Consider the following 18,821-nt stretch of genomic DNA (forward strand, 5'->3'; position numbering starts at 1 on the left):
TTACCTTTCAACACGACAACGTCCCTAAGCACACAGCCAAGACAACGAAGGAATGGCTTCGGGACAAGTCTGTGAATGTCCTTGAGTGGCCCAGCCAGAGCCCAGACTTGAACCCCATTGAACATCTCTAGAAAGACCTGAAAATAGCTGTGCAGCGATGCTCCCCATCTAACCTTAAAGAGCTCGAGAGGATCTGCAGAGAAGAATGGGAGAAATACCCCAAATATAGGTGTGCCAAGCTTGTAGCTTCATACCCAAGAAGACTTGAGGCTGTAATCGCTGCCAAGGGTGCCTCAACCAAGTACTGAGTAAAGGGTGTGAATACTTATGTACATGCAATATTTCAGTTTTTTATTTTTAATACATTTGCAAAAATTTCTAAAAAACCTTTTTCGCTTTGTCGTTATGGGGTATTGTGTGTAGATTGATGAGAAAAAAAGGAATTTAATCCATTTTGGAATAAGGCTGTAACATAACAAAATGCGGGGAAAGTGAAGGGGTGTGAATACTTTCCGGATGCACTGTACATAAGGTATGGTTTAGCCGGCGCCCCTCACCCAGGAAGTATATGTATTCAGACAGAAATCAATCAAATACCATTTGAACCCATATTTAATGCTGCTGACAGGCGCTCACAGACTGAAAACACTATTATTTCATCGTTATTTGCATTATACAACTGAATTATATTTAACATGTTTAAGTAGATTTTCATCTCTTGACGGTTGAAGGGGGCGGCGCCCCCAGCGCCCTCTACTGGCCAGCCACCACTGGAAGGACCTTAACTTCTTGGTACTGGCTCCCGTCCAGCTGTAAACACAGAACAGACATGTTTCAGAGATAAGCCTTGGAATAGAGGTATCGTAATGGTGTGGCTCCACAAATAGACCCCTCTTCTACCTATTTTATGTGTGGTTACATGACCTATGCCTCAGCTGTCATTGATGGTGTTGGGAGAAATGTTATTTCATTGGTCTATTTTTTAAATTTCTGTTATAAGTTGATTAACATTTATAAGGGCGTTTCCACACAGCCCGTTTGCTTTGGCCCGAATCAGCGTTGTATTTTCCCTTTGGCTCGGTTTGGTTGCACAGGGCAACATTTCAAGCGAACCGACATGTACCAACAAGAGCCACGTGGGAGCTGTCATTCCGTTCATTGGTCAGAAATCTTGTTGGGTTGGCGGGCGGAAAAGGGGAGAGTTTGTTTTTCTTTCGGGATAGCTATAAAAAATGGACCATCGGCGGAACTGGCATTTCTTCATAATTGACTGCATAACTGCAGTCCACTGACTTCCGGTTTCTACTGGAGCGGTCATACCAGTTTCCTGTGACGTAACTTGATGTGTACAACTTGAAAAATTTCACCCGTTTGCTGGTAGGTGCAGGTGAAAGTTTATCGACAGTTACGTGCACGTCGTTGACATTTATCCATGGTAAATCTTGCAGGCATCGCGAAAAGTATGCCACTGTCAACAGCACACTTCAACAAACAGGAAACTGGTATGACCACTGCAGTAGAAACCGGAAGTCAGTGGACTACAGTTGTGCACAGAGCCGATTGCGGTCATCGTTTGGGTCATATACCAAGCCAAAATACGCGACCAGAATGGCACATTTAAAGGCAATGTCTATCGAGCAATGTGCTGCATAATGCACTGCGCAGCTGGCGACAGGAGCTGGTTTAATCAAGAAGAAGAAGGAAAAGCACAATTGCTTCCTGTAGTTCGGATCACGTTCATACCACAGTCACCGGACCGACACCGACTCTTCAACAAGGGCTCGGTCAGCTTGTTTTGGTTCGCACCCGAGTGCGACTGCTGTGTTCACACCTGCCCAAACGAACCGCACCGATGGGGTGAATGCTCCAGGGTTCGATTAAAACGAACCAAACATCTCCGGTGTGCTCGTTTCTCACCTCTCGACCTTCTGATGTAGCAAATCAGCCCAACAGTTACAGAGATCAGCCCGGGTACCAGTGCTGCTGTCCCAATCGCTATCTTGTTCCTCTCCGACTCAGGCATAGGATCTGAGAGCAAATAACCAAAGACATTACATAATACCAAAAGTCATCAAAATTGAAGAAAACTGATCAGCTGTTGAACCATCCCAAGGGCAGGCATGAGTCCTGTCTTTCAAAGACTTTCACCCCCGATATTCATGTGGATAACTGAAGAGTTACAAAAGCCACTTTATTTTGTCATTGTAGATTACAGTGAAATTTGTTCTCTGCATGTAACCCATCCTATTGTATAGGCACAGTGGGCCGCTGCAGCGCCCGGGGACCAACTCCAGTTCTTCTTTCCATTGCCTTGCTCAGGGGCACAGACAGGAGTATTAACCCTAACATGCATGTCTTTTTGATGGTGGGAGGAAACCGGAGCACCCAGAGGAAACCCACGCGGACACGGGGAGAACATGCAAACTCCACACAGAAAGGACCTGGGACGGCCTGGGGATCGAACCCAGGACCTTCTTGCTGTGAGGCAACAGCGCTAACCACTGGGCCACCGTGCCGCCTAATTTACATTGATTTACACTGACACACATCAGTAAAACAGGTATAAAATGTCAAGTGCAAGAAGTAGAAGAGGGCACGCTAGTAGACACCAGTAATAATGATGCTATTATGACACCAGCAACAACACCCTTTAAGTAAGGAAGGGCGCATTAGTAACAGATGGCACCAATTCATGTTAACTGCAAAATACCACCAGAGACCATTTAAGGGTTGAATTAGGCCTTGAAAAGAAAAGTTTTTAGACCTTTCTTGACAGATTAACAACTAATAACCGTTGCATGGAGTCTGAGGGGGAACCTTAACACATGCACATGCTCTTACCCCAATCGTAAAGCTTGGGTCTGCTGAGGCTGGCATGCTCCACCATGCAGGTGATTTTCTCTCCATGTGAGGGCGTATACTCCAGATGAGAGTGAATCTGGTAAAACCAGTTTCCATTGGGCAGTTCCTGGGGAGTGGTCACACCGGATGTCACCTCCTTTCCATTCTTCAGCCATGTCACAATGATTTGTTTGGGATAGAAATTGTATGCACTGCAGACCAACATAGCAGGATATTGGCGCCTGAATGGCTCGGCTGACCTCAGCTTGACGTCGGGCTCAGCTGGGGGGAAAAGACCCAAAATCACAAACCTTCTCCGTATGTCATAAAAGCTCTAATTTGACAGAAAAAAATGCTGATTAACATCATGCGTTTGAATTAAGATGCCAATACAGCGTTTCGTGTCCTTGTAACGCAAAACCAGTGATGGAATGTAACTAAGTACATTTACTCTCAAGTACTGTACTGAAGTACAAATTTGAGGTACTTGTACTTTACTTGAGTGTTTCCATTTTTTTGCAACTTTATGCTTCTACTCCACTATATTTTTCTGACAGTTTTAGTTACCAGTTGCTTTTCATATTACAATTTTTCATACTCTTCCTGTCTAGTGAAAACCGTGTATCTCCAAATTTGGTGATTCTGAATTTGATTTATTCTGACGCACTGAAGGATTAAGTGGGGGGGTTTTATGGGTTGAAAACATTCTTCTACTTTTCAAGCTAAATAAACTATTTAAAAACCCTCTTGGATTAGCTGAAAAATGCATAGTCACAAAGCTCACTGCCTCATCGTCGCATTCCTCACCAAAATGATTTAGCCACTGGTAAATTATTATTACAACTGCTGTTGTGAAAATATCATCCATACTACTGATGTGATGTTCGCGAACGATCCGGTTCTTTTGAACGGCTCTTTGGTACCTATTTCCCTGTCTGCCCCTAAATCCATCCCCCTTTACGTGAACACATGTGGACACAAAATTCATTATACTTGTTTGTTTTTTCTGACGTTAGATAAGTTAACGGCTCAAACAGACAAACAACGCAAACACACATCATTTTATTGGTTTGCTATGTAGGCTACAATGCATTTGATTTGTGTTGCAATGTACCCTTTGATTGGATTAAAATATGAATCTTCTTCCTGGTTTATGTGCCTGCTTTATTTTAGAGGTAGAGGTAGAGAGAGAGAGAGAGAGAGAGAGAGAGAGAGAGAGAGAGAGAGAGAGAGAGAGAGAGAGAGAGAGAGAGAGAGAGAGAGTTGCGTCAATGAGGGGTCGGAACGCGAGAGGGTCACGTGGTTCATGTAGCCGCCGAATAGTTCCAAACGAAGCTTGGCGGGTCATTTAAATGAACTGCTTAGCCGCGATTTCTGGTAACTACTAACCAATATTTTCAGATTTTTACATTTATATATAGATATACTAGATATAGATATATTTCAACGTGGCACATATTCTATGCGCACTGTTTGGAACTATCCGGGGCTCCCATGATCCGCCATTGCTGTTAAACAATTGGCCCATTGACGTCTACGGAGTTGACGTAACCCTTTCTTTCTAGGGCTTTGATTTTACCCAATTTCTTAGAGTGGACGGGAATGATTGAAACGTCTTTTTACCGTAAGTATTGCAACATAGGGGCATTAGCGGGGATACAGGGATGCCTGACTTTAAAAGATGTGGAAACCCCCCCCCCCCATTCCGGCACCCCTGATTACGTGTATAAAAAGCTACTTTAAACAATTTTTTTTTAAAGGTTGTTTCGATATTTGGTATAATCACCGAAAAAAATCACCTGTCTTGTCCAGTATGTTATGGTAGAGGGCTGGGATGTAGTCAATGCAAAACATGTGGATGCTCCGCTTCTTTTCTGCTATCAGCGCTGGATTTATGTTGAAGGTCTTTGCCAGTTGTTTCCCTTTCTCCGTGTTGCCAGTGAAATTCCCCAGCGTGCTGTTGTATTGTAGTTGAAAAATCCCGTTGAAGTAGAGCTGCTCGAGGTACACGACGTCACGGGCATCTCTGGCATTAAACTGACAGCGCATAACACCGCAGGCAAAGAGACCATCTGTAAGAAAGTGAATAAGTAGAACAGGTGGTTGGTTGTGGTGTGTTGCGCAACAGAGAAACGTGCCACCCGAAGTCTAAGCACCTTGTAGCAAGTGCATATTTGTGTTGTTAGTCAGTTCATTGGAATAGACAACAACAGCCACTCAAATGTACTCTTTGATGTCTTGATGTCTGGTCAATAATCCAGGTGAGAAAATCTAAGAAGGTTGAATCAGTTCATCTTTCTACTTTCTACTCACCCTCTCCAGATAGTGACGGCAACAGCAACAGCAAGACGGACGAGAGCCTCAGAGCCGACATACCAACAGCAGCACAATCAGTGAACCACTGCGGTCAAGCTACGCTACCCGCCGTTCCAGTCAAATCAGCCGTCACGCATATTTCAGTGCGCACATATTCTCTTTATTACGGCACAGAAACTCTTTTCAAGCTACGCTACCCGCCGTTCCAGTCAAATCAGCCGTCACGCATATTTCAGTGCGCACATATTCTCTTTATTACGGCACAGAAACTATTTCCCAACCTTGCGGCTTTTTTCTTCGCACTTATATTCATAAAAACACTTTGGCCAAGATTAAGGACATTTGGCTACAAAATAGTAGAATCTATGGTCTCTATTAAAGTAGCTGATTTTGGAAAGTATAGACGCAGCGTTACCATGCACGTAAGCTGTAAAGCTCTTAGTAAAACTCACCAAACTCCTGGTAGTATGTCAGCAAATTATTATTTCTTCAGTGATATTATAATGGTATTATATATTCATAAATATTAAAAGATGCATGAAATATTTGGATTCAGGCCCACTCGAAATACAACCAAAAGTAGTTGGAAGTCTGTTTTACTGGCATTTTGAAGTAATCAGCTGATTAGTGAATGAATCTACACCACATGTTAGACTTTCTTCTGAAGCCCTCTGAGGAAGTCAGATAGGCACATTGCAAAGTTGGCATGCAACAGCGTTTGCCTCTCTGCCATGTTTCCGATGTGTCATTTTAGACAACTTCCGTATTCAGTTTGGTCTCTTTCAGTGCTGCCAGTGGCGGCATTTTTTCACATCTTATTTCGTTTGTACCACCTTTTTCAGTGGTACGCTTTTTAAAAACTCTCTGCTGGAGTCTACGGCCACGTTTAATTTCCTCTCAGCTTAACCACATCAAATTGCTTTTACCCCACAATGTATGGTATTGTGGTGGACACGTATTGGGGACAGAATTCAACCCAGGAACTAAGGGTTAAGTCATGGTTGCCCTGGCAGGTTAACGCAGGGTTAAGTTATGGTTGTCCAGCCAGTTTTCTGATTATTCTTGCCACCTCCGCTCAGTCGAGCTGTGGTTTGGTTGCTCTCTGATTTACCGTGGATTAAAGAAAGTTGCCTACACGGCTAAAGTGTGAACCTACGGTCTTCTCCGTTCCTTCGGCTCTACACTGGTGACCCCGACGTCGGTTTTCGGATAAGTTTTCTGAAACCACACACATTATGGCTACGAACGCCGTTGCAATTAAACTGCCGGAGTTTTGGGAGTCTTCCGCGGCTACATGGTTCGCGCAGGCTGAGGCACAGTTCGCGCTCAGAGACATAACAGCAGACGAGACCAGGTACTACTACGTATTGGCAGCGCTGGGGTGCGCTACGGCTTCCAGGATAAGCGGTTTCATAACCAACCCACCGGCCGATGGTAAATACGCCGCACTTAAACATCTCCTCCTTGAAACTTTTGAACTGTCAACAACGGAGAGAGCACGTCGCCTCTTCGCAATTCAGGGCTTGGGAGATGGCAAACCATCGGAGCTAATGAGCAGGATGTTAAACCTACTGGGTCAAGAAAAGCCATGTTTCCTGTTTATGGAGCTGTTTCTGCGCAACATGCCGCCCCACGTCCAGACTGCGCTCGCTAACTCCACCATCACTGATCCCCGTGAGCTGGCAAAGGAGGCTGACCGATTCTTCGTCGCTACACAACGTTCCTCCCATGCCGGGGTGCTGGCTCCTACCTTCACTGGCCCCCCGCCGACATCGCGGGCGTGGCCCGACGGTGGCGCCACAGCATCAGACCGCTACAAGCCCTCTGGACTCTGTATGTACCACGCTCGATTTGGTGCGAAAGCTAAACGGTGCCGTTCCCCCTGCAACTACAGGCCGACGGGAAACGAGAGGGCCAACACTCAGTAGTGGCCATGAGTGTTGGCGATACGAGCAGGCTACTCTTCATCCTCGACACCATCTCCGGTCGGCGATTTCTTTGTGACACGGGCGCACAGAGAAGCGTGCTCCCTGCTACTGACGTCGACATCATGGGCGGGGAGCGGGGCCCCCAGTTGGCGACGGCTGACGGCAGCCCTATCCACACCTACGGCGTGCGGTCTGTAGAACTGTGTTTTGGTGGACAACGTTTCACGTGGGAGTTCGTCATGGCCAATGTAACGCTTCCCCTCCTCGGAGCTGATTTTTTGTGCGCTTACGGTTTGCTAGTGGACATTCAGAACAGCCGTCTGGTCGATGCCTTAACCTTCTCCTCCTTCGCATGTACGCGGAGGGAAGCGGCCTATGCAGGTCTAGCCAACTCTCTCTCAGAGGCAGACAAGTTCACCCGCCTCCTCGCTGAGTTCCCTGACCTCACCCAGCCTACCTTCTCTGCACCCACCGCTAAGCATGGGGTGGAGCATCACATTGCTACGAAGGGGCCCCCGGTCTACGCCAGAGCCAGGCGTCTCGACCCCGCCAAACTCGCCATTGCCAAGTCTGAGTTCGAGCACCTGGAACGCATGGGGATCATCCGCTGCTCTGACAGCCCGTGGGCGTCCCCACTCCACATCGTCGCTAAGCCTGATGGAGGTTGGCGCCCATGCGGGGACTACCGCCGACTAAATGACGCCACCACGCCCGACCGCTATCCTGTCCCGCATATCCAGGACTTTTCTGCAAACCTGTCTGGCAAATGCGTCTTCTCAAAAGTCGACCTGGTCCGTGGTTATCATCAAGTTCCCGTGCACCCCTCAGACATCCCCAAGACAGCGGTGACTACCCCATTCGGCCTATTTGAATTCCTACGAATGCCATTTGGACTCAAAAACGCGGCCCAGTCCTTTCAGCGGCTGATGGATTCAGTGCTCCGTGGCCTTCCTTTCCTCTTCGTCTATTTGGACGACATACTCATCGCCAGCGCCTCCAAGGAAGAACACCTGTCCCATCTTCATGCCCTCTTCACACGCCTCAGCCAGCATGGGCTGATCGTCAACCCGGCGAAGTGCCGGTTCGGGCTGACAGCCATTGATTTCCTCGGGCATCGCATCACTGGGGACGGGGCAGTCCCCCTGCCCTCAAAGGTGGAAGCGGTGGCGGCCTTTCCGCGCCCCCAAACAGCTCGTGCGCTCAGGGAGTTCATCGGGATGGTGACATTCTACCACCGCTTCATTCCCCGAGCCGCCTTTATCATCCGGCCACTGTACGAGGCGCTGAAAGGCATGTCCCCCAACCAGGCGGTCGACTGGACAGCAGAGCGGGACCGTGCGTTCACCGAGACTAAAGCTGCGCTCTCCCAGGCTACCCTGCTAGCGCATCCTTCACCTACAGCGCCTATTTCCATAACCACGGATGCATCGGACTATGCTGTTGGTGCGGTTCACGAACAGTGGGTGGGGGGGGCTTGGCAGCCTTTGGCCTTTTTCAGTCGCCAGCTTACACCCCGAGAGCGCAAGTATAGTACTTTTGACAGGGAACTCCTCGGTCTCTGGCTCGCTGTCCGGCATTTCCGTTTCCTGCTAGAGGGCCGCGAGTTTACTGCGTACGTGGACCACAAGCCCCTCACGTTTGCCATGTCCAAGACGGCCGAGCCATGGTCCGCTCGCCAGCAGCGACAACTCTCCTACATTTCGGAATTCACTACCGACATCCAGCACGTCGCTGGTAAGTCTAACCAGGTAGCTGACTGCCTCTCTAGGGCAGTGATTGGAGCGGTCCACCTAGGCCTTGACTATGCACAGATGGCCGTTGACCAGGCCACGGACCCGAGCATCCTCCGTCTCCGGGCCTCCGACACGGGGCTCCGCCTGCAGGACGTTCCTTTCAGCGACACAGGTGCCACCCTCCTGTGTGACGTCTCCACAGGACAGCCCAGGCCCATCGTCCCGCACAGCTGGAGACGCCCCGTATTTGAAGCTGTGCACGGCCTCTCTCATCCAGGCGGTAAGCCATCCGTGCGCCTGACCTCTGCTAAGTTTGTGTGGGAGGGACTTAAGAGAGACGTGAAAGCGTGGGCCGACTCGTGTGTTGCCTGTCAGCGGGCTAAGATACACCGCCACATTAAGGCGCCCCTGGAACGCTTCGCAGTGCCGGAGAGACGATTTGACCATGTCCACGTCGACCTGGTTGGTCCCCTACCCCCCTCCCATGGGTTCACCTACCTCTTCACTGTGGTGGACAGGACTACGCGCTGGCCTGAAGCTGTTCCCCTGGCATCCACGACGTCTGCTGATGTGGCCCGGGCTTTTATTGGGTCGTGGGTCTCACGTTTCGGTACGCCTTCCGACCTTTCATCTGACCGCGGGCCACAGTTTACCTCAGAGCTATGGAGTGCTGTGGGTGAGGCTCTGGGCGTCAAGCTTCATCGCACTACCGCCTACCACCCTCAGGCGAACGGCCTATGTGAGCGCTTCCACCGGTCCATGAAGGCTGCGCTTCGGGCTACTCTCAAGGGCTGCAACTGGGTCGACAAGCTCCCATGGGTCATGCTGGGCCTGCGGACCGCCCCGAAGGAAGACCTACAAGCCTCCTCTGCGGAGCTGGTGTACGGCACGCCGCTGCGAGTCCCAGGCGATTTCATGCCCAATGCAACGCGTCCCTGGTCAGCTGTGGACCAACGAGCCTCCTTGCTGGACGGGGTCAGAGCTTTCACACCCGTCCCTACCGCCCAACACGGCGCGCCGGTGTCCCAGGTGCCCCCAGGTCTGCAGTCAGCGGACTACGTGTTCATCCGTCACGACGCACACCGCCCCCCTCTGCAACCCCCTTATGACGGCCCCTTCCGCGTCCTGGAACGGGGAACTAAGCACCTGGTGGTGGATTTTGGGGGCACGGCCGAGCATGTTTCAGTGGACCGAGTTAAACCCGCACACCTGGACTTGACGCAGCCGTTGGAGTTAGCCCAACCTCCTCGTCGCGGTCGTCCCCCGGCTCCGCCTCCTCCCCCCGTGGAGGCCCGAGCTGCCTCTTCTGCTCCTCAGGCCGACCTCCACAGGCCCGCGTCAATGCCTCCCAGAGACACTCCGGCCCCTGTTATCCGGAGCCGCCGCGGACGGCCTGTTGTCCCCCCGCGCCTGCCTGACTACGATTACTAGGGCGAATTCTGGGGGGGCTCATGTGGTGGACACGTATTGGGGACAGAATTCAACCCAGGAACTAAGGGTTAAGTCATGGTTGCCCTGGCAGGTTAACGCAGGGTTAAGTTATGGTTGTCCAGCCAGTTTTCTGATAATTCTTGCCACCTCCGCTCAGTCGAGCTGTGGTTTGGTTGCTCTCTGATTTACCGTGGATTAAAGAAAGTTGCCTACACGGCTAAAGTGTGAACCTACGGTCTTCTCCGTTCCTTCGGCTCTACAGTATCGTTCTTTCAGCACGACATCAGCTACAAGTCTGGGTCAATATTTTAGATTATTTGAAAGAAAGATAAATTGGCAAATATTTCCAGCCCTAACGTGGACTCACAAGGGTCGATAACGCCATTATTAGATACAGCTGATCATTTACAAAACTGCTAGAAATCTTGACATGTCAGATTCTTACACCTTTTCTTTTTTGTCATTCACATCCACCCGTGGTCCAAAGGAGTTGAATCAAGTGCAACTGGGCTTGGTATTGTAGCGAATTCGGGGGACAACGCAACCACAGGAACTGCCGCGGCCGGGAAGCGAACCCGTATCGCCCGCACCGCAGGAGACATCGCTAACCGCTCGACTAAAGGGTCAGACCCGCCAGTCAGCGTGTCTTCTTATCCATGCACGTTACAAATGTAGCGAATTCGGGGGGCAGTCCGGGAGGCCGTCGCCACAGCCGGGACGCGAACCCGTGTCTTTCACTCCGCAAGCGAGAACGTTAACCAGTCGACTAAAGGGTCCGACCCATTAGTCAAGGACCAACGTGTCTGCTTATCCATGCACGTTACACTACCCCCGCCCTCCTTCCCCATGGAAATACCAGAAATCAAATCACCACTATCTTCAACTAAGGTGATTGAATAGTCTAGCTCTTTTTACAGGCCCGTTTAAACCTTTTACATTCCAGCTGATAAACCGTACACCAGCTTTACTAGTTCTATTTTCCATATTTAGCTAGGAATGGTAGAGTAGCAGTGATGACAGTGACAAGATAAATAAGTGGTTGTAAGGAAATACACGGCCTCTTGAATAACATCTCTAAGGAAAACAAAAGAAAATACACATTGTAAAAAAACCTAGAGATGCTCCTTCCCATAACCCTGTCCCTCATCTCAAACACGAACGAAGCTAAAACTAAGCCTATACTTGTTCCTCTCTCTGAGTCAAGCTGCAGGCTACATAGCCCTATTCCCAAGTCATCCCAGCAATGAAATATTAATTATACTCAAGGAAAGGAAAAAAATAAATGAATTAAAAATTGAACCTAACAACTTCTGTAGGCCAGGTGAACAATCAATATACGTATGAGGGCACCACCTTCAGTCCCAGGGCTGTCGAGAGGGTGCGTTCAAATGGTAAACATAGCCCTACCCATATTCAAATCAGTCCAGCTAATCAACAGTCTTCAACCAGTGTGGTTCAAAACAGCCGTTTTGCTAGCCTACTTTTTAAGCTATCTTCGGATCATAAAACTTCTGAGCTTCATCGGGGAGTCAAAGGTGTGCGAGTCGTCTCCGTACATCACGCGCAGCCGGGCCGGGTACAGTGGGTGGAACCGCACTTTCTTTTGGTACAGAGCTTGTGCCGTGCTGAGGTCTTGATAAACCCTTATAACTGCTCCTTGGTACTTCAGCTCGTGGTTCCTGGCCCAGCGTAATGCAGCTTTTTGCTGGAATCTGGAAAAGCAAACCAGGAACGTGCGAGGAGATGTTCCCCGGCCGGATTTGAAGGTCGGGTCCGGTGTCCTCTCTCCAACTCAGGCGGTGCAGAAAAGACATCAGGACCCATTATTTGCATCAGCATCTCCGACATGAACTGCACCGGATCTTTACCGGCCTCACTGCCTTCAGGAATGTTCAGTACATGGAGATTGGCCCTCCGAGATCGGCTCTCGAGGTCGTCGATTCGGTCCTGCAGAGACAGGTTTTGGGTTCGGAGCGTTTTGATTGTGGACTCAGCTGCAATTAAACGTTCAAAGTCGTCACTGGTTACAGACTCCACAGAGGTAAGGCGATTTTGGAACGAGTTCACCGTCGCCTGCAAGGAGTCCAGTGAGGCTTGCAGGGGTTTAATGGACTCTTGGATCAGGGAAGAAACATCATCCCTAAGTGACCTCCTCTGCTTTTCGAATTCTGCAGACAGTTGATCCATGGAAATGGGCATATCAGCTGTGGTATCTCCGGTTTCTGTCGTTGTCGAAAGGTAGTTAGCAAACGCTGCTAGCTTCTCGGCTGCGTTCTTGGAAACGTTATAGCATATGCACGTGTAGCGCCTCTCTAGCGGGTTTGGCTATAGTGAGAGGTGGCTATCCTGTGTTCTTTAAAACCTCTTATCAAATAAGTGGGGTTTCACTAATAAACATATTGTAGTGGTTATGGGGCTACATAATTCCCCTTATTGAGCTAGTAGGAACGTTAGTTTACAGCTGCTGTTTCCTCGGTTCGGGTTTACAGTGACACACTTCGGCTGCGCGGGTTTTTTGTTGTTGTTGTAATGGTGGAAGGAATAAATGGTGCACGTTGTGTAGCCGAAAGAGAAAGTTGTCACGACTCCTGCTTGAGCTCCTCTACACTGGTGACCCCGACGTTTGTCTCTTGGTAGTTACCAGAGTCAATCTTTCGAACGAACATGGTTGACGAAATCAACGCGGTTTCTCTCAAATTGCCAGAGTTCTGGGAGTCATCGGCAACGACATGGTTCGCCCAGGCGGAAGCGCAGTTTGCTATCCGCAAAATAACGGTTGATACTACTACGTGGTATCGGCGCTCGGATATTCGACTGCAACTAGAGTGGTGAGTCTCCTTACAAATCCTCCGGCGGCAGACAAATACAAGGGGCTCAAAGATCACCTCTTGAAGATTTTTGTACTTTCCGACGCCGAGAGGGCCCACCGTCTCTTTTCTCTGCAAGGCTTGGGTGACAGCAAGCCATCCGAGCTCATGGACAAAATGCTGAATCTGCTGGGACCGGCGCACACACCTGATTTCCTCTTTGTCCAACTGTTTCTGCGACAACTGCCTGCTCAGGTGCGGGCCGCTTTGGCTAACACCAACATTACCGATTGCCGCAAGCTAGCTGAAGAAGCTGACAAGTTCACCCCTGCCCACCCCCACACGCCACCACCTGGTGACTCCATGGTGGTCGCCGCGGCAACCCCCGGTCGGTGACAGGAGCCCGGCCTGTGCTTTTACCATGCAAAGTTCGGGGCCAAGGCGAAAAAGTGCACCGCCGCGTGCAATTTCAGCTCGTCGGGAAACGCCAAGGCCGGCGCTCACTAGTGGCCATGGGCGTCGGCGTGGAGGACAACAGGCTACTTTTCCTGCGAGACTCCATCTCGGGGCGGCGTTTCCTATGCGACACTGGGGCGCAGAGGAGTGTCGTACCTGCATCGAGTGTGGACGCCCTGTCGGGCGCTCACGGCCCTCCCATGGAAGCTGCTAACGGCAGCTCTATCCGTACGTATGGCACGAGGCACACTGACATGTGTTTTAATGGACAGCGGTTCAGCTGGGATTTTGTCACCGCCGACGTGGCATTTCCCCTCCTCGGTGCAGATTTTCTTTGTGCTCATGGGCTGCTGGTGGACCTCAGGAATCGACGCCTGATTGACGCCGTCACCTTCGCTTCACACGCGTGTGCACTCAGCGATACAGGCTCCGTCAGGCTGTCCAGCATGCTCTCCAATGAGGACGTGTTTCTCCATCTTCTCTCCGAGTTCCCTGACCTCACTCAGCCCACATTCTCGTCATCTACGACCAAACATGGGGTTGAGCACCACATCGTCACCACCGGCCCGCCGGTGCACGCCCGAGCTCGACGCCTCGACCCGACCAAGCTCTCTGTCGCCAAGGCGGAGTTTGAGAACATGGAGCGCCTCGGCATCATCCGTCGCTCCAGCAGCCCGTGGGCTTCACCCCTCCACATAGTGCCTAAGCCTGGCGGTGGGTGGCGTCCATGTGGTGACTACCGTCGGCTCAATGACGCAACAACACCGGACCGCTACCCGGTCCCTCACATCCAAGATTTCTCCGCCCACCTGGCTGGGAAAGTGATCTTTTCCAAGGTGGACCTCGTCCGTGGATACCACCAGGTGCCCGTCCATCCCGCTGATGTCCCCAAAACGGCTGTGACAACTCCGTTCGGACTGTTCGAGTTCCTGCGCATGCCGTTTGGGCTTAAGAACGCCGCGCAGTCCTTCCAACGCCTCATGGACTCAGTGTTGCGGGACCTGCCTTTCCTCTTTGTGTACCTGGATGACATCCTAGTCGCTAGCAGCTCCGTGTCCGAGCACTTGTCCCACCTCAGAGCCCTTTTCGAGAGACTCAGCCTGCACGGGTTGATAGTTAACCCGGCCAAATGCCAGCTTGGTCTGAGCACCATCGACTTCCTGGGCCACCGGGTCACCAAGGACGGGGCGGCCCCCCTTCCATCTAAGGTGGAGGCCGTAGCAGACTTTCCACGCCCACACACGGCCCAGTCCCTCCGGGAGTTCATTGGCATGGTGTCCTTCTACCACCGGTTTATCCCCCGGGCTGCCGATCTCCTCCGCCCCCTATATGAGGCTCTGAAGGGCACAGCCCCCAAACACGCTGTGGACTGGTCTGCAGAGAGGGACATGGCTTTTAAGGATGTGAAGGCCGCCCTGGCTGACGCGGCGATGCTGGCACACCCTGTGTCTGGAGCGCCCATTGCCATCACGACGGATGCTTCGGACTACGCTGTCGGCGCGGTTTACGAACAGTGGGTGAGCGGTGCGTGGCAGCCGCTTGCCTTCTTCAGCCGGCAGTTGAACCTGAGAGAGCGCAAATACAGCACCTTTGATCGTGAGCTGCTTGGCCTTTTCCTCGCTATTAGGCACTTTCGTTTCCTACTGGAGGGCCGTCAGTTCACGGCTTTCGTCGATCACAAACCGCTGGTGTTCGCGATGGCCAAGGTGGCAGAGCCGTGGTCAGCCCGCCAGCAGCGACAGTTGGCCTACATCTCAGAGTTTACCACCAACGTGAGGCATGTCGCTGGGAAGTCCAACCCGGTCGCTGACTGTCTCTCCTGGGCCATCGCTGGTGCCGCCCATTTGGGACTCGACTACAGCCAGATGGCGGCTGACCAGGCCGCCGACCCAGGAGTGCAGGCATGCAGGACCGCCGACACAGGGCTGCAGTTGGAGGATGTGGCTTTCGACGACGCCGGCGCCACGCTCCTGTGCGACGTCTCTACGGGTCAGCCCCCGACGGGTCTTCGATGCAGTCCATGGGCTGTCTCACCCTGGCAGAAAGCCTTCACAGAGGCTGGTGGCGGCAAAGTTTGTCTGGCATGGACTCAAAAAGGATGTGAGGGACTGGGCTGACACCTGTGTGGAGTGCCAACGCTCCAAAGTGCTCCGGCACGTCAAAGCGCTCCTAATACCTTTCACGGTACCTGAGAGGAGGTTCGACCACGTGAATGTGGACCTGGTAGGCCCCCTACCCCCCTCCCGTGGTTTCACATACCTGCTCACCATGGTTGACAGGACCACGCGATGGCCAGAGGCCGTCCCACTTTCGTCCACGACAGCGCCTGAGGTTGCCCGAGCGTTCATCGGAACCTGGGTCGCCCGCTTTGGTACCCCATCTGACCTCTCCTCGGACAGAGGGCCGCAATTCACGTGAGCGCTCTGGGAGGAGATCGCCGCGGGTTTAGGGGTGAGGCTCCATCGCACCACAGCATATCACCCTCAGGCGAATGGATTGGTCGAGAGGTTCCATCGCTCGATGAAGGCCGCATTGCGGGCTACCCTCAAGGACGACCGCTGGGTCGACAAACTGCCTTGGGTCATGCTTGGGCTCAGGACGGCTCCCAAGGAGGACCTCCAGTCCTCATCCGCCGAACTGGTCTACGGACAGCCACTTCGGGTCCCGGGGGATTTCCTTCCCACCGCCACAGCTCCCTGGTCCGCCAGATGCCAACGGACTGCGCTGCAGGAGGAAGCCGGGGCTTTTGCACCGGCCCCCACTTCTCAGCATGGCGGCTCTCAGTCCTATGTCCCCACGGAGCTGCGGTCGGCGGAGTATGTTTTCATCCGTCACGACGCGCACCGCGGTCCCCTGCAGCTACCCTACGACGGCCCATTTCGGGTACGGGACACTGGAGATAAGCACTTTGTGGTGGAGGTTGGCAGCAGGCTGGAGCGGGTTTCTGTGGACCGCCTCAAGCCTGCTCACCTGGACTTAGACCGCCCTGTTGGTCTTGCCCTGCCCGGCGCCCCCCGGCTCTGCCCCCCTCCCCCGGCGAGCCGCCCCCTGCTTCCCCAGCCCCTCCCTTTCCCCGGCCCAGCTGTGAGGACTCTGCTGCTTCGCCTGCGGTTAACCAACCCCCAGCTCCTGTTCAGCGGAGCCGTTGGGGCAGAGAGATCCGCCCCCCTCGCCACACTGACTTTTCGTGTTAAGGCGAATTCTGGGGGGACGTGTGTAGTGGTTATGGGGCTACATAATTCCCTTATTGAGCTAGTAGGAATGTTGGTTTACAGCTGCTGTTTCCTCGGTTCGGGTTTACAGTGACACACTTCCGCTGCGCGGGTTTTTTGTCATTGTAATGGTGGAAGGAATAAGTGGTGCACGTTGTGTAGCCGAAAGAGAAAGTTGTCACGACTCCTGCTTGAGCTCCTCTACAATATCAGTGTTTAACTTGTGTGTGTGTGTAGTAGGCTATATGCAATACTCTTTTTCTTAACTAACTTAAAATAGCAAAAGTAATCATTCAACACCACTGTGTTATAAGAAGTTTAAAATATTTACTTAGAAAATATTGTTCAGTATGTAAATGCTTCGTTTTCAAATATCTTTTGAAATCTCCCAGTCAAATGCATTCACATTGAAAACATAAGGGCCCAAGAAAAGAAAATAGCCGGCAATAACCTAGCCTAATTTCAAATACCCAGTTCAAATGATGCAGGCCTGAGTGTAGCTTGTGAACGTTGTAGCCTTAAACCAATTGGCTGCTTCACCTCGCAGGCAAAAACAAAATGGCTGCTTCCCCACGCAGGCAAAAACAAAATGGCTGCTTCCCCACGCAGGCAAAAACAAAAGAACGGTACCTTTCCTCAATGGAATGTAGCCTCCAATAAACAAGGTCCAAGGCGGCGGCAGCAGGAGGAGATGTGACAAGAAGATTCACGATGGTGACGATCTCGGCAAAGTCCACCCCCCGCAACGCTGTCCGGCTCCGTCGGGGTCGTTGTTCGTCGTCCGTGTCGCAGTTTCACACAGGCTTTGCTAGGCTAGGTCGCTAGCTTGTTAGCAAAGTCCATGCAAAAGCACTCGCCACTAAGTCAGCAGCTAACTTAAACTTCTTTCGGTCTTCTTGTGCTGAGTAGTTCACTCAAAACGGACAGAAATATCACCATTAAAGTTTAGTATAAGAGTCCTGGTTGAACACTTTTACTAAAAATGGTGTCCACATTAACATAACATTTCGTATTTTTCTTTTCAGTAGACCAGACGCTTCTTCCCTCTTACTCCTTCGTCGCTCTCCCTCAACTCCCTCCCTCGCCCTTTGACCTCCAATGTGATTGGCTCATTCACCAGAGTTTGAAAAAAAAAACTAACTTCACAAAACATTTGTGTACCTCTTTCTTCCTATTCTTACAGGCATTTTTAAAGCATTTTCACATATATTATTACACAACAAATATTTAACCTTTTTAGATGCTGTATTCAGTAAAACATGGACATTACCCAATATGCATTTCTCTCATTCAGCAAAATCATAACTTCCTTGTTGGTCAATGAATCTTAACAATTTAACCGCAAATTCTATTTATTAAACTATGAAATTATTTATTCAAAATGATATCTTATAATAATGAATACATTTCAACAGGGTTACACACGGTTAGCATTAGCTGGAGTTTTGTCGACACTTCTTGCTGGTTTGGCACGTTTACAGTGGCTCATTTCGCAAGATATCTCTAAAGTAAGTCTTACAAGGCCTAATTTGTCAAAGTCTCAAAGGAAAAGCTAGGTAAAACAAGTTTCGTCAAAAAGTGGACTGGGAGCCCTCAGCCGTGCGTCCTCTACCTATATCGCATAACCGGAAGTCCCAGTCTTCACCCCATTAATACTCTCAAAGCCAAGCCCAAATCTGTGGTCTCCAGAGCTAGGGAGTTGGTGCTTGTCTCATCCAGACAACCAGAGGGGTCTTCATGTGTGGGAGGATTGGCTGGGCCAGGAGCAGACCACCCTGACCCCCTCTCTCACCCGGAGGCTGACCGGGACACCTTGGAGACCACCCTCACACCGACACAGCTCCTACAGCCGCGCTATGTGGCGGGTTGCTCTTTGTGCTGTCCAGCCGGGAGGCTGGCGTTCCGTGGAGCATACCCCGGGGCCCTGGACCCAGTACCACGGGAGTGGGGGTGTTACCCAGCCCGTCTGGAGGAGGGGGAGGAGCAGGTGGTGACAGCCCTGTGCAGGCTGCGTACCCTGGAGGAACGTTTTCAGCGCATGGAACTTTGGTTGGACAATTCTGGAGGGAAAAACTTTCAGAGTGAAACTGCACAACA

The 18,821-nt window shown here is 51.2% G+C and overlaps 1 protein-coding gene across 1 annotated transcript; it reads right to left on the reverse strand.

The window, feature by feature from the left end:
• Positions 1-378: 378 nt before the first annotated feature.
• On the reverse strand, positions 379-5,264 carry LOC130118144 (rano class II histocompatibility antigen, A beta chain-like). The gene is made up of 5 exons (XM_056286514.1): positions 5,155-5,264; positions 4,641-4,913; positions 2,842-3,123; positions 1,918-2,028; positions 379-810 (listed from the first exon to the last, which is right to left on the reverse strand). The coding sequence occupies exons 1-5, from the start codon at positions 5,213-5,215 to the stop codon at positions 782-784; spliced, it is 756 nt and encodes a 251-aa protein (XP_056142489.1). The 5' UTR covers positions 5,216-5,264; the 3' UTR covers positions 379-781.
• Between the last annotated feature and the right edge of the window lie 13,557 nt (positions 5,265-18,821).

Source organism: Lampris incognitus, chromosome 9, assembly GCF_029633865.1.
Source record: "Lampris incognitus isolate fLamInc1 chromosome 9, fLamInc1.hap2, whole genome shotgun sequence".
Classification (NCBI taxonomy): Eukaryota; Metazoa; Chordata; class Actinopteri; order Lampriformes; family Lampridae; genus Lampris; species Lampris incognitus.

Excerpts from the sequence above, each read along its gene's own strand:
- LOC130118144 (XM_056286514.1), bottom strand. The coding sequence starts at position 5,215 with ATGTCGGCTCTGAGGCTCTCGTCCGTCTTGCTGTTGCTGTTGCCGTCA. Across the intron at positions 4,914-5,154 it reads GCCGTCACTATCTGGAGAGG|ATGGTCTCTTTGCCTGCGGT; the intron begins GTGAGTAGAAAG and ends ACTTTCTTACAG. Across the intron at positions 2,029-2,841 it reads ACCCAAGCTTTACGATTGGG|ATCCTATGCCTGAGTCGGAG; the intron begins GTAAGAGCATGT and ends ATTTGCTCTCAG.